Below are 14481 nucleotides of genomic sequence, written 5' to 3' on the forward strand. Positions count from 1 at the left end.
TCTGGGTGCCGTATTTGTCGCACTTGCTCTGATGTGGACGCGAGAGAGGGAAGTTATCAGCAGAGACCTGGGTGTCCAATATGAAGGCTTCGTCACCTTTGCAAGCGATGATGCTGGGCTTGCAGAAGGCCCTTCCATCCGGTATACGAACCTCACGTTCCACCTCGAAACCTCTCTGCCGCAGGCGACCAGCTATGAACCGAGTGATATTGGCATGACGTTTCACCCGAGCTCCGTGCGTCTTATAGCATGCCCGGGATATGTGGCCCAGGGTTCCTGGTCTCGGGCATTCCTCGCAGAGACCGGAAGCCTCGAGTCTACCCCTAGCTGTTCTATACGTTTACAACGTCTAGACTACAGCGTTTGCCCTAATCTGGAAGGCATAAGCAAAGTCTCATCCGCTTAGCTGACGGGTACCGGATGAGACCCACTTATGGCAGGAAGGAACCTCACAAGTAGATGCAAGGCCGGCACCATCAACCATCCTATACAGTTTTGCTTTCCAACTTCTAGAGCGCTCAGCCGTTCTGTTAAAGGGGGTTCCGGTGGCCGTGGTCAGGTCTACCCATCGACGCATTCGTGCTTGGAATGCGGGTAGAAGAGCCATAGCCACTATCACCGAATCCTCCGACTCTACCAACGCCCCGAGCCGCTTGTTCTTTTGTAGGCGGAATGATGTAGTAAAGTCGGGAATTCCTAGTCCACCGTCCTTTACGTCGGTATGAAAGAAGGCATTAGGGGTATCGTGAGGCAGTCACAACCAGCCACGAATGGCGTGCCGCAACTGCCTGTCAAGCCTCGCTAAATCCGCCATAAACACGCGTCCGAGAACAAGCTTGAGGATTAGGTCTTGTTTAAGTAGGTATAACCTCTGTTGGGGTTTGAGGGGGGCGTTAGTGATGTTAGTCAGACCGTCCTCAAACAGGGAACCATAGGATATGCGTCTGCCTCCGGCCCCGATAAGTATTCCTAAGTACTTGTACTCATCCGCCACACTCATAGTACCAATTTTATCGTCCCCGATGTAGTATGTCCAACTGGTGGGGATATGCCAAGTCTTACAATGAGCATGCCAGATCAGCCCAGTGATGCTAGAGCAAGCAATAGCCTGGTTGACCAAGTGGTCATTGGGATATGCTTGGTTATAAGTTTAAATTTTATATAAAATTGGCAATGTGTTGTAGGTACTTCTGAGAATTGACTTCGCTCTCATATGAGGCTTGTGTAAAACTATGATGTAATTTCCAGTATCATGGGGCAAAAAAAAAAAAACGTTTTTCCTCTCAGAAAACATGGTTTGAATTAGGTTATTTCTCCTATAGGTAATAGTAAGTTATATAAGAATTCAATTTGCTTTCCTTAAAAATTTCCCTGTAAGTCTTTGGCTTAATATCGATTGCTAGCAGAGCCCCAGCCCACCCCCGTGACAACAGGTCCCTGCCCTTGATGACTGTCAGTTGACAGGTCACTACCCTTGATGACTGTCTGTTGACAGGTCACTACCCTTGATGACTGTCAGTTGACAGGTCACTACTCATGATGACTGTCAGTTGACAGGTCACTACCCTTGATGACTGTCTGTTGACAGGTCACTACCCTTGATGACTGTCAGTTGACAGGTCACTACCCTTGATGACTGTCTGTTGACAGGTCACTACTCATGATGACTGTCAGTTGACAGGTCACTACCCTTGATGACTGTCTGTTGACAGGTCACTACCCTTGATGACTGTCAGTTGACAGGTCACTACCCTTGATGACTGTCTGTTGACAGGTCACTACCCTTGATGACTGTCAGTTGACAGGTCACTACCCTTGATGACTGTCTGTTGACAGGTCACTACCCTTGATGACTGTCAGTTGACAGGTCACTACCCTTGATGACTGTCTGTTGACAGGTCACTACCCTTGATGACTGTCTGTTGACAGGTCACTACCCTTGATGACTGTCTGTTGACAGGTCACTTCCCTTGATGACTGTCAGTTGACAGGTCACTACCCTTGATGACTGTCTGTTGACAGGTCACTTCCCTTGATGACTGTCTGTTGACAGGTCACTACCCTTGATGACTGTCTGTTGACAGGTCACTACCCTTGATGACTGTGCATGTCATTACTGTTCCTGAGTATCAAGAAGGAACTCGCATAAGACCTTAGTGACCGGTAGTGACAGGTAAGCCGTCTTGACTGGTTGGTAGAAATGTTAAGACAGTATTTTAGGCGATTATAATATGGTCATCGATCAGTGAGGCTTCCAAGTGTCTGACATAATATTAGCTTCGATAAACACCAGTCTTAACGTAATGAATGCTCCCTGTGTATTAGTACTTATTTATAGATTACATATGTGTTTACATAAACCCTTCTCTGCACACTGCTAACCTGAACATATGAGGTGCCCTCAGTACGAGGTTCAAAGGCTCCCACAACTAAACCCCTGCACTATAAACTGTGTTGTGTATAAAGTCCGGCGGGAACACCATTATAGTGCATCCTCAGCACTGAAGGACGTCCATGACCACCCTGATTCGGAAAAAAAGTGTAGCCGGTCGAGGAGGAATTCCCCAAAGCTGGAGCCTCACCAGATAACTCGCACCCTGATCTTGTACGCTCTACTTACGTCTTGTCAAGCCCTAGCTTGCATTGTTAAAGCCATCTACCATTGCGGGATGGTGATGTTGCATGCAATTCTAGCCTGGATAAAGTATAAATGCACACCCTAATATTTCAGGTTCAGGTAATCTAACATAAATATGTTTTCATTATCCTGTGACTTAATTTTACTATTTATTTGTTTGTAAACATCACTAATTCAGCGTTTATTGGAGAGACTTGATCCTCACATCATAACCAGAAATATTCTACGTTATATCTAATATGTTATGAATTATTTGTAATATGAATCTTCAGGAAGAAATAATGTTTTCATTGTTAACATTGTTCTCTTATCTCCTGCATATCATATGGTTTACTTCCAATTACTAAATATGAAGTGTATAACATGTATAAAACACATTAAATTTCGTTACTAGGAAGCTTAGACTATTGCAATAGCTGAATTTGTACTATAGTAGCTCAGACTGTACTATATTAGCTTAATCTAATCAATAATCTTATTCTTATCGCAATCCATACTATAATAATTTCGTTTGAACTATAATTGCTCAGTTTGTATTATAACAGCTCTATCGTTGTCGCAATAGTTTAGGCCACACTGAAGCTTAAATCACCACTTGAACGTTCCTGTTGTCTCACATTTACCTTTTCACGTCATAATCACAGTTTCAGAAACTCTAACAAGATATTCTACTAAACTCCTTCTCTCAGTACCTTCAACATCATGCATAATATTTTTTTTTATTTGTTCCTCATATATTCTGAACTCTGATAAATTTATCTTTTTCCCATATTCTAAAGTTCGAAAAATCAGTTTGCTTTCAATATTTCCAAAAACTGGTGTGGATGTGCTATTCTTCACTTCCATTGGTCAAGGATTCAGTTTATAACTTTTGTCAGTCATGTGCTCCTACTCTCTACTGCATATGGCATTTTTTTCTAACTTTGGAATATTTTGGCTGCAATTTAATTTCGCTATAACTTTTCTGTGATGGTATTTTCCCATCACTTTCTTCCGTTCTCACATAAATCATTACTAGCATTTAATATTTTTAAGTCATAGATCCAGTCCCTCATTTTCTAAGAAAAGACCCATCCTCATATGATAACCTTTCTATATTAATTGTTTTTCTCGTAATCCCCATTATTTAATTCCCGTTTTTATTCCTGCTTTCCCAAAATTATACCATAATTAAAATTTCATTTAAAATCACATTGGCTGCATCTTTATTCCCTGTGATCCTTATAAATATACTTTACTTTATTTTCAATGCATTAATTTAAATCTAACCTTAAGTTTATATTAACAAAATATTTCATAAAATTATATTACACGGAGAAACTTACTACAATGTCGTAGTTTTTTAACGAAGGAGAATGAAAGACCAAATATGTGTAATTGTATTAAAAGACAAATTTTTGGATGTAACACGCATCCTTTCTAATGTGTGTAAGGCTCTGAATAAGAGCCAAGGAGTTTACGTTTATAAATCTGGAAGACCACCTCACTTGGCTTCCATCATTAGATGTGGTGATAATGTTCCCAGGGACTCTCCAAATGATGTCGAAGCTTCAGAAGAATGCTCAGAACAATTTTAAACTCTAATGCTAAACTGAACAATCCTGATCTCCAATGATAAACAAAACAATATTAAACTCTAATGTTAAACTTAACAATACTAATCTCTAATGATAAACAAAACAATATTAAACCCCTAATGATAAACTGAACAATATGAAATATCTTACCTGGTATTTCTAGCTGTAATTTCAATTCCTCTTCCTCGTTCTCTCATGTGTGGATAACAAAGAACCTGAAACAATTTGTTCACATATTACTGTCAAAAGTATGTCATCAGCATCTCCAGCTACAGCAGGGAAGATTACTGCATTTAATTTATATGTTAACATAGTACAATCAAATGCACTATGAATTATTCATACCGCCAAAATTATGTATCTATGCTTACTGTTACAGTATCACTATTACCATAAATGTGTGCTTCAAATATCAATATATATGTATATGTATATAGTGCACGTCTCAAAGCTGTGCAGGCTCCCTACACACTTGACTTCTTAAAGGCAGTCCCATGTCTGCGACCGGCACATAGCTTGATCCGCAGCAGCCTCCATATTGCAGTTGCTCTCCGCCATGCTACCCCTATCCACACTGTTCATAAGTGTATTTGCTTCGAGGGAGATGCAGACGATTATGGATTGCATTGCCTGCACTGAGGAAAATCAGTCGGTTGGCGCTCTAGACACGACGAAGTCAATGACATAATTAGGAGGAGCCTTGCCTTTGCCCAGTTGTTACGAACCCGACTCCATCGTCGGAGCACGGAGAAGCGACGTCAATGACATCTGTGAGTCCGCTCCCGAAGCCCCCACAACATGGACGACGCCATCTAGGGGTGGCAGGATTATACCAGCAAGAAGAGCTAGATTCCTGTCCTAGTCAGCTCGAGAGGTAGCTGGTGCTGACCTCTGGTGAGGTGGCGCCTAGAAAATCAGCGCCATCTATTATAGGAGGAGTTGTATGTCTATGTCAGAGTACATAAGTGATATTTCCTAGTGTCCCAAGTTCTGACCAGTGTACTGATGACGTGTCTGTATCCACAGAGTCGACGTAGGGCTGCTGTGGTACGAGGACAGTCAGTCTACCCAGGGCAGCCTGTATCTCTCTACTCCATTCTGCTTTACGGAAGCAGTGAGCCGCCGCCGGAGAAGAACAGTGTAGTGTTCTACTGTCTGTCTGTGAAGTGGCAGTGACAGAATTCGTCGTACCCGGGACTGGCTAACGGAAGAGACGACTGACAGTTAAGGTGCTACGGAGGAGTGTAAGCAGCGAGTTGCAAGAAGCTCCTGCCAGGGGTTCGCTACCCTTGTATTTGTACGTGAAGTGGCCCAGCAGCGCGAGGCTGATGTTCTCTGCCAGCACCAGGCTGGAGAGTGATTGTGGGCGTTCACAAGGAGCACCTAGTGAGACTGTGTATAGGCTGGCCCGTGGCCAGGGTAGACTCGTTGGTGTTTCCCAGTACTGGTTGAGGACGGTACCGTGTTGAGGAAACACGGTAGCTGACATGACTGCATCGATTGAGCATCGAGGAGCATTTAGTGTCCTATGAGAGACACTTGTGTACATATTAAGTGTAGTAATACTTCCTTTAGGATTATATATAAGGTGATGGGAAAGTGTTTATATATGAATATATTAATAATTGATGAAGTGTCGTATTCAATGCACCTCCCTATTTGTATTTTACTTGCATTACCGAGCTCACTCCTTGAAAGCCACTACTAACTGGGGGCCGGATACCAGAACTATAGTTCCACCAGCAAAGAACCCAGTTGCAACCCATTGTGGTCGTAACACCAGTGTCCAGCGGTGCGGGAGCCCCACAACCTATTGAACCCTAACTCTGCTAGCTTTGCTGGCCGACCAGACGGAATCACATTGCACCCTTTGAAGGATGGCAGACAGATGGCGTGGAATTATACTTGAGTATCCCCACCCCCCCTCCTGGCAACAACATACATCAACCTCTCTGCCAGCCAAGCAGAAGCCTCAGAGAATGACACAAGTCTACGAAGTACAGTTAATTAGATCAATGGTTCAATTTCGTTACAATAGGAGCCGAGACCCTAGTCCATTGAGCGAGATTTTGCAAGAAGATTTTTTAAGGTTCTTGGTTCCAGGCTCATTGACTTTACATGATACCCTAGAGTGGCAAGTTTTCTCCTCCAGCGCCTCAGTGTCGCGATCCAGAGGGGAAATGCCCGCCGCATCCTCGGTTCCTGCCTCGCGTCTGAAGAGTTCCAAGAAATCTACACCCTCTAGGAAACAAACTTCCCCTTATTTCCTTTTAATGTTCATTTTCTGTAAATAAATTATGTAAATGTATAACCCTGCATAATATACAAATATATATATATAGATATAATATATATATATATATATATATATATATATATATATATATATATATATATATATATATATATATATATATATATGTCGTACCTAGTAGCCAGAACGCACTTCTCAGCCTACTATGCAAGGCCCGATTTGCCTAATAAGCCAAGTTTTCATGAATTAATTGTTTTTCGACTACCTAACCTAACCTAACTTTTTCGGCTACCAAACCTAACCAAACCTATAAAGATAGGTTAGGTTAGGTAGGGTTGGTTAGGTTCGGTCATACATCTACGTTAATTTTAACTCCAATAAAAAAAACTTGACCTCATACATAATGAAATGGGTAGCTTTATCGTTTCATAAAAAAAATTAGAGAAAATATATTAATTCAGGAAAACTTGGCTTATTAGGCAAATCAGGCCTTGCATAGTAGGCTGAGAGGTGCGTTCTGGCTACTAGGTACGACATATAGATATATATATATATATATATGTTGTTAAATATGACTGCAAAAGTAAGATTAATAATTCTAACACGAATTTTCTCAATATTTTTTATGTTTCATTTTACTGTCGATGGTAACTGAAAAATCAATTCTGCAAATTTTTTTTTTATTTTTAGTCTGACGCGACGCTTGAATACGTTTCATAATAACTTATTACATTTTCAAAAACTTTAGTTTACACCCACAACTGTAACCTTAAAACACTAAACAGAGTTTTACTTATGCTAACACTTAACAGCTTATCCGTCTTATATACTCGCACTTGGGTGAGGTGATATGTTGCAACAGTTTTGGATGAGGTGAACAAAGTTTTGACAAACACAAGACAGAACGCAGAACAATAGGTATTAATTGGATATATGAGAACATAAGAATGGAAGTAACTGCAAGGGGCCTATTGGCCCATAATTCTTGATGCTTCTATATTGGTGCGGAGTCTTGAAGTGGGCAGAATATAGTTGTGCATTAATTGGCTGTTGATTGCTGGTGTTGACTTTTTGATGTGTAGTGCCTCGCAGATGTCAAGCCGCCTGCTATCGCAGTATCTATCGATGATTTCATTTCATTCTGTGGGCATACAGCGATAGCAGGCGGCTTGACATCTGCGAGGCACTTCACATCAAAAAGATGTTTCCATCACTGAAATATAGGAAAAACACACAGAAATCATAATGGCGTGATGTATCAAATGAACTTATTCATAATATCTTTATTGACAAAATTAATTACAATTTTGCCTAATCTGAGGATTTTGATAGTCTTATTAAAGTGAGGATAATGCTGCTATTCACTGTCATCCAGGACAGAGGGTCATACATAAGACAATAGGTCTAAACTGTAGGCTGAAGCACATATATATCATGGTTTCAATCAATATTTTAATGTATGGATTTGTGAAAACAACTTTCTATTGTGCACTGCCACACACGGGAAGGGATGGGATGAACAAATCCACAAGGACCATGATGCAAACCGTCCTCTTAAAAATAACGTCACTTTTCGCTCGTATGCGCGCTATGGCCAAATTTGGACGTAATTTGAAATGAAATCGACTCACAAAAGTGACGTACTGTTCCGTCTTCTGTTTGAGTCGTCCGGCTTACTCGGCAAGCTTAGAAGAGGATTCTTTCCATTAACGTTTTTCATAACGTTTTGAAACTTTATGAGAATTTCCTGCCCATTTAACCTATCAGAGGACCCTTAACTTACTATTGTTGAAAAAAAAATCCCAAATATATTTTAATTTTTTTTCATTTTCAAATTACGTCCATATTCGGCCGTACGGGCAAACGGCCAAAAACGACGTTCTTTTTAAAAGGACAGGTTGCGTCACGGATTCGAACCCGCGCCCAAGAGCATTCCAGATGCTGGGATCAGTCGATTAGTCGATTAAGGCAGCGTCGATTAAGGGATGCTCTTTGGCGCAGGTTCGAATCCTTTTCATGGCCCTTGTGGATTTGATCATAAGAAAAACAGTTAAAAAAAACGAAATAAAAAACATATGCCTACGAAATGAATGATATGGTAAACAAAATAGCTCAATTCCAATGAAATATCACACAATCTTTATAAATAAAAATGTAAATATTCGCTTGTTCAAAATCACAAATCTCCAAAAGATCTTCACCGTTTGCTTTAAAATTTTCACACAACGTTCCATTCGCTGCGAGCGAGTTTTTATATACATACTATATAGAAATTGCTGCTATTGCTGAAACCAATCCAGCTAGGATTTGGAATACCCCAAGGCTGTGAAGCGGCTGCCCATGCAGCACGAGCATACATCACCAACATTTCTGATGAAAAGGCACTGCTCAAACTGGACTTTAAGAATGCCTTCAAAATGGTCAGAAGAGATGCAGTACTTTGTGCCGTACATCGCCATTTCCGGCCCTCTACCCGTTCATACTATCGTGCTACAGTGGTGAGTCAAAACTGCTCTTTGATGAACATGAAATCAGATCATGTGAAGGTGTTCAGCAAGGTGATCCTCTTGCTCCCCTTCTTTTCTGCTTAGTCTTAAAAGAAATCACCGAAAGCTTGTCCAGCGAGTTCAACATCTCGTTTTTGGATGATGGCACTATAGCTGGCACTGTAGACCACCTTTTGGCAGATATCAGGAAAATAAGGGAGCAAGAAGTAAGCCTGGGTCTCGTCCTGAACCCTTCCAAGTGTGAAGTAGTCTCTTCCAACCCAGACATCGTAGCTAGAATAAGGTCTGCCTTGCCTGGAGCCCATGTCATTAGGGCCGAGAACAGCATCCTCCTTGGAGCCCCCCTCGGGTCTAACGCCATTGAGGAGATCCTTGACAAGAAAATCGCAGACCTTAGAAGGATGGACGACAGAATAGGTGACATCGATGCCCACGATGCTTTTTATCTCCTCACTAAATGCCTATCCCTTCCGAGGCTAACCTACTTTCTGAGGTGCGCCCCATCTTACGACAGCCGAAAGCTTGAAGAGTATGACCTCTTACTGAAGACCATGCTGGAAAAAGTTGTTAACCTCTCCCTCAACGAATGCCAGTGGAAACAAGCCACTCTTCCTGTCAAGCTCGGTGGCTTGGGTGTCCGCACGGCTACCCAAATTGCTGTCCCAGCCTTCCTGTCTTCCTCCTCAGCATCAGATGACCTGGTTAAGGAAATTCTACCTGACCCTGAGTGATGTAGCGGGGATACAGGACCCCCACTACACGGAATGCGACACGAAATGGGGTGCCATGGCAGACCCAGCACTCAGACCATCCATGCCGAAAGCCAAGAAACAATCCAGTTGGGACAGCCCCATTGTAGACAAAGAAGCCACAGCTTTGCTGGAGGCAGCAACAACCCCCAGTGATCGTGCACGCCTCACAGCTGTGCAGGCTCCCCATGCAGGGGACTTCCTTTTGGCAGTCCCTATGTCTGTGACAGGCACACGTCTTGATCCGCAGGAGTTCCGTATTGCAGTCGCTCTCCGTCTTGCTGCCTTTATCCACACTGTTCATAGGTGTATTTGCGGCGAGGCAGATGCTGACGAATATGGATTGCATGGCCTGCACTGTGGAAAATCTGGTGGTTGGCACACTAGACACGACGAAGTCAATGACATCATTAAAAGAAGCCTTGCCTCTGCTCAGTGTCCAGCGGAGAGAGAGGCCCGCAACCTACTGAACCGTGACTCTGTTATCTTTGCCGGCCGACCAGATGGAATCACACTGTGACCGTGGAAGGGTGGCAGACAGTTGGCATGGGACTATACTTGTGTATCCACCCTGGCAACCACATACATCAACCTCTCTGCCGGCACAGCAGGAGCCGCGGCGACACACAGAAAAAGAGACAAGTCAGCCAAATACAGGCAATTAGATCATCGGTACAACTTCGTTCCAATAGGGTCTGAGACCCTAGGCCCATGGGGAGAGAGTGCAAGAAGGTTTCTTAAGGATCTTGGTTCCAAGCTCATTGACACCACAAGAGACCCTAGAGCAGCAAGTTTTCTCTTTCAGCGCCTTAGTGTCGCAATCCAGAGGGGGAATGCTCGCTGCATCCTCGGTTCCTGCCCGGCGTCGGAGGAGTTCGAGGAAATCTACAGCCTTTAGGAAGCGAACTTTTTTGTGTGTCCTTTTAATGTTCATTTTTTGTATAAAATAAAATATGTAACTGTATAACCTTGCATAATAAAGTGTACACCATAAAAAAAGGGGGGTGGTAGGAGAAGCGAACACTCTTACGTATTCAGAGTTAAATGGCAAGTTTTTCCCTGAATACTCTGTGTTCCCTTCTCTGAGGCTGTGGGTCCCTATAATTGCACCAGAGGTGGTACCCCCCTACTATATAGATGTCTTGTCTAAGACAGGGAAAAAAAAAGCTTTTATGAAGCTTTTTTTCATGCGAGGGAAATCTATGAAACCTCTTTACCCATTGCTTTAAAATTTTGACAACGTTGCATTCCAATAGGCGCGTGTTTTTATATACCTACTATATACATGCTTCACCTGTGAAAGGAAAAATATGTTTTTTTAAAAAGCAGCGCCATAATTTGGACAAAAGAGCAACACACACTGCAATCTCCGAAAGTTCTTTATCGATTGCCTTGAAATTGTGACACAACGTTCCATTCGAATATGGGTTTGTTTTTATATGCCTATTATATAGATGCCACACCTGCTAAAGGTAAAAACATGCTTTTTTCTTAACTGCGCCATCTGTTGCACGTAATAGCAACTCATGCTATACTAAATATGTTACGATTGCAATTCAATATTTCCCATTGCATTGACAAAATGAATCTTGTACAGATTCCTTTTTTGTGTTTACGTGCAGTGTTAAGAGCGTAAGCAATGGTGGAGAAAACTACTATTGATACACTAGACGTTGTTCAGGCGTTCATAAACAATGAGAACTGCCTCTCCAAATTGAAGTTTTAAAGGAAACCAAAACTAGTGTTGATAAGCGCCTACCTTGAACTAAAAGTAAGAGAACAAGATCCTATCATAAATGAATAGGCCTTTGAAACCAGAAGACAAACAGGAAATTCTAGTCAGTAGCAAAGTAGCGAGTGATATGGACTCCACTAAAAAGGAAGACCTGGGAAGTGATGGTGCGAGTGACACAGGTGAACCTAATGTGTGCCTATTGACAGTGAAAATGCGAGAATTAGAAATAAATCGTGAAATCGAAGGGAAACTATAGAAGTAGAGAGAGACGAAAAAGAGCGAGAAAGAGAAGAAAAGGAGAAAAAGAAGAAAAGAACATAGCTTTCATGACAGGGGGAGAAACAGAAGAGAAAGACAGGAGAGAAAGAAAGAAAGAAAGAAAGTTCTTTGCTGCCTCCGAGAAAATAGCTGCCTCATTGAACTGGCCTATGGACAATCAGGCTATTATGATTCAATCACTGCTAACTGGGAAGGCCCAAACAGCTTACTCCACACTGTCCGTAAGTCAGTCTAGTTGTTATGACGCTATCAAGAAGGTGGTGGTGATGGCTTGTCAGTTGGTGCTTGAAGCATATAGACAGAAGTTACGTAACCTTAACAAAACAGCAGAGCACACTTTTAAGAGATTGGCTTGCATTAAGGAACAGTTATTTTACGATTGGTGTGCGTTTTGGAAGGTTGAGACTAAGGAACAGCTGGAACAACTTATCCCGTTGGAAGATTTCAAGTAGTGTCTATCAGATGGTCTGAAAACGCACTTGGAGACACAGCAAGAAGAGACATTGGGTGCTGCGGTCACCATGGCTGAAGAATGTATTTTAACTCATAAGCCCTCTACAAGATATGTTTCCAAGACCAACTCAAGCAGGAGGAGTGAACCATTCCCCATGGTGCCGTGAAGAGAAAACTTCACCCCAGGTAGTCTGAGACGAACAAGCTCAAGGAGAGACAAAGTGTGTTTGACGTGCGGGAAGAAAGAACACGTGTCTGGTAAGTGTAAGAGCAGGGCAGGTAACGACCCGCATAGGGAAGTTATGCTGGTGAGTTATGTGACACTACCAGTTGAAACCCATTCCCTGTGAACAAATAGGAGAGAGAAACCAGGATTGTTTACCCTATACTTCGAAAGGGTATGTATCGAATGACCAGTATAGCAGGTCAGTAGTAATTCTGAGAGATAGTGGAGCAGCCCAATCTCTGATTTTGAAGAGCACATTACCCAAGGAAGTGCCTACTGAAGGAAAGCAAAGTGTCATATTAGGTGGGTTTCTCTCGACTTTGTATGTTGCTGCTCCATGCTCCGACGATGGAGTCAGGTTTGTAACACGACTGAATTTGCCTACTAAGTTAACTCACGTGCTTGAAGAGCAACAAAGATCCTTAATTGAGTTAATAACGCAATATAAGTCTATTATCAGAAATGTTCCGTGTCTGACGTGTCTTGAAGCACGGCGTTATCCTTGAGGTGGGCGGTAAACTGATAAAGCAGCATCCCTACAGACTCAATCCCCGCAAGAAGGAGGTGGTAAGACGTGAGGTGGACTACATGCTTCTACATAATTTATCACCCCAAGTATTAGCCCGTGGTCATCCCCTTTATGAGGATGACTACGGGTATCTGGAGACAGCGTATGTCATCAGCTGTCTCTTAAAACCACGATGGCCATTGTGGCGTTTACAGCAAGGAAGATACAGCAAGTGAAATATAAATTACAGCATAAACTTTAAGGATGCAAATATTCAGTTCTAGAGTGAAATGGTAGTGGGAGTGCCTGTGGTTGGCAGGTCAGGACCTGTCCAAAGATCGCGTAAACACAGGCCCCCTCCAGTGACGTCACGAGGTACCGCGTCACCCAAGGGAAGGCCCTGGTTGGATGAGGCCTTGGTGTCTGGTCTCTGATTGGGCAATTTCGAAAGCCAATGAAAACTGTCTGCGTTGCCGCTGGCCTAGGCCGCCTCTCGGTGTTCCCAGCATTCAGAACTCATCACTTCACCTTCACTCATTCTGCCCGAAACGCTGCGCGTACTAGTGGCTTTACAAGATTGTAATTACCATATTATGTATTCTCACAATCCCAATTCTTGTATACGCATAAATAAATAAATAAATAAGACGTGAATTCCTTAGCTCTCGGCCAGACACTAGGAAAACCCGTCTAAACGCGACCTAAAGTTTACCTCGACATCCCAATTTCATTCCGTGCGTCCGTCTACTGAATCCGGTATCGTGTGGGATTGAAGTTAACGAAATACGAGTGATACTGAGAGACAGAAAGTGTAACTCCACACGTGTTCTATGTGGAATGCAATAGACTGCCCGGGATAATCTTCAGTTATCAGTTCCCATGCATCACCATCCATGAGCCTAACGCTACGTGGGTGGAGAATAGTGGCCTAGCCATTGTTCCCCAGTGTGCTAGATATTTATCGATGTGAAATAACTTAATTACAGCCATTAGTGGGACACAGTCTTTCACGCCACTGCCCTACTCACCTAATTGTATTCACTTAGTTGTGCTTGCGGCGGGGGTTGAGCTCTGGCTCTTTGGTCCCGCCTCTCAACTGTCAATCACCTGGTGTACAGATTCCTGAGTCTACTGGGCTCTATCAAATTTATATATGAAACTGTGTATGGAGTCAGCCTCCACCACATCACTGCCTAATGCATTCCACGTGTTAACTACTCTGACACTGAAAAAGTTCTTTCTAACGTCCCTGTGGCTCATTTGGCTACTCAGTTTCCACCTGTGCCCCCTTGTTCCCGTACCACCAGTGTTAAACAGATCATCCTTATCTATCTTGCCAATTCCTCTGAGAATTTTGTAGGTAGTAATCATGTCTTTCCTTACTCTTCTGTCTTCCAGAGTCGTAAGGTGCATTTCTCGCAGCCTTTCCTCGTAACTCATGCATCTTATTTCTGGGCCTAGCCTAGTGGCATACCTCTGAACTTTTTCAAGCTGTCTTGTCCTTGACTTGATACGGGCTCCATGATGGGGCCGCATACTCCAGGATTGGTCTTAC

The 14481-nt window shown here is 42.8% G+C and overlaps 1 protein-coding gene across 2 annotated transcripts in view; it reads right to left on the reverse strand.

The window, feature by feature from the left end:
- Positions 1–14481, reverse strand: part of LOC138358971 (uncharacterized) — a 189108-nt gene that overhangs the window by 129538 nt on the left and 45089 nt on the right. For both annotated transcript variants that reach the window (XM_069317465.1, XM_069317464.1), the window contains exon 3: positions 4366–4430. In XM_069317465.1, coding sequence (XP_069173566.1) covers positions 4366–4430 — 65 coding nt within the window. The remainder of the gene's footprint in view (positions 1–4365; positions 4431–14481) is intronic.

The sequence above is a fragment of the Procambarus clarkii genome, chromosome 88 (assembly GCF_040958095.1).
Source record: "Procambarus clarkii isolate CNS0578487 chromosome 88, FALCON_Pclarkii_2.0, whole genome shotgun sequence".
Classification (NCBI taxonomy): Eukaryota; Metazoa; Arthropoda; class Malacostraca; order Decapoda; family Cambaridae; genus Procambarus; species Procambarus clarkii.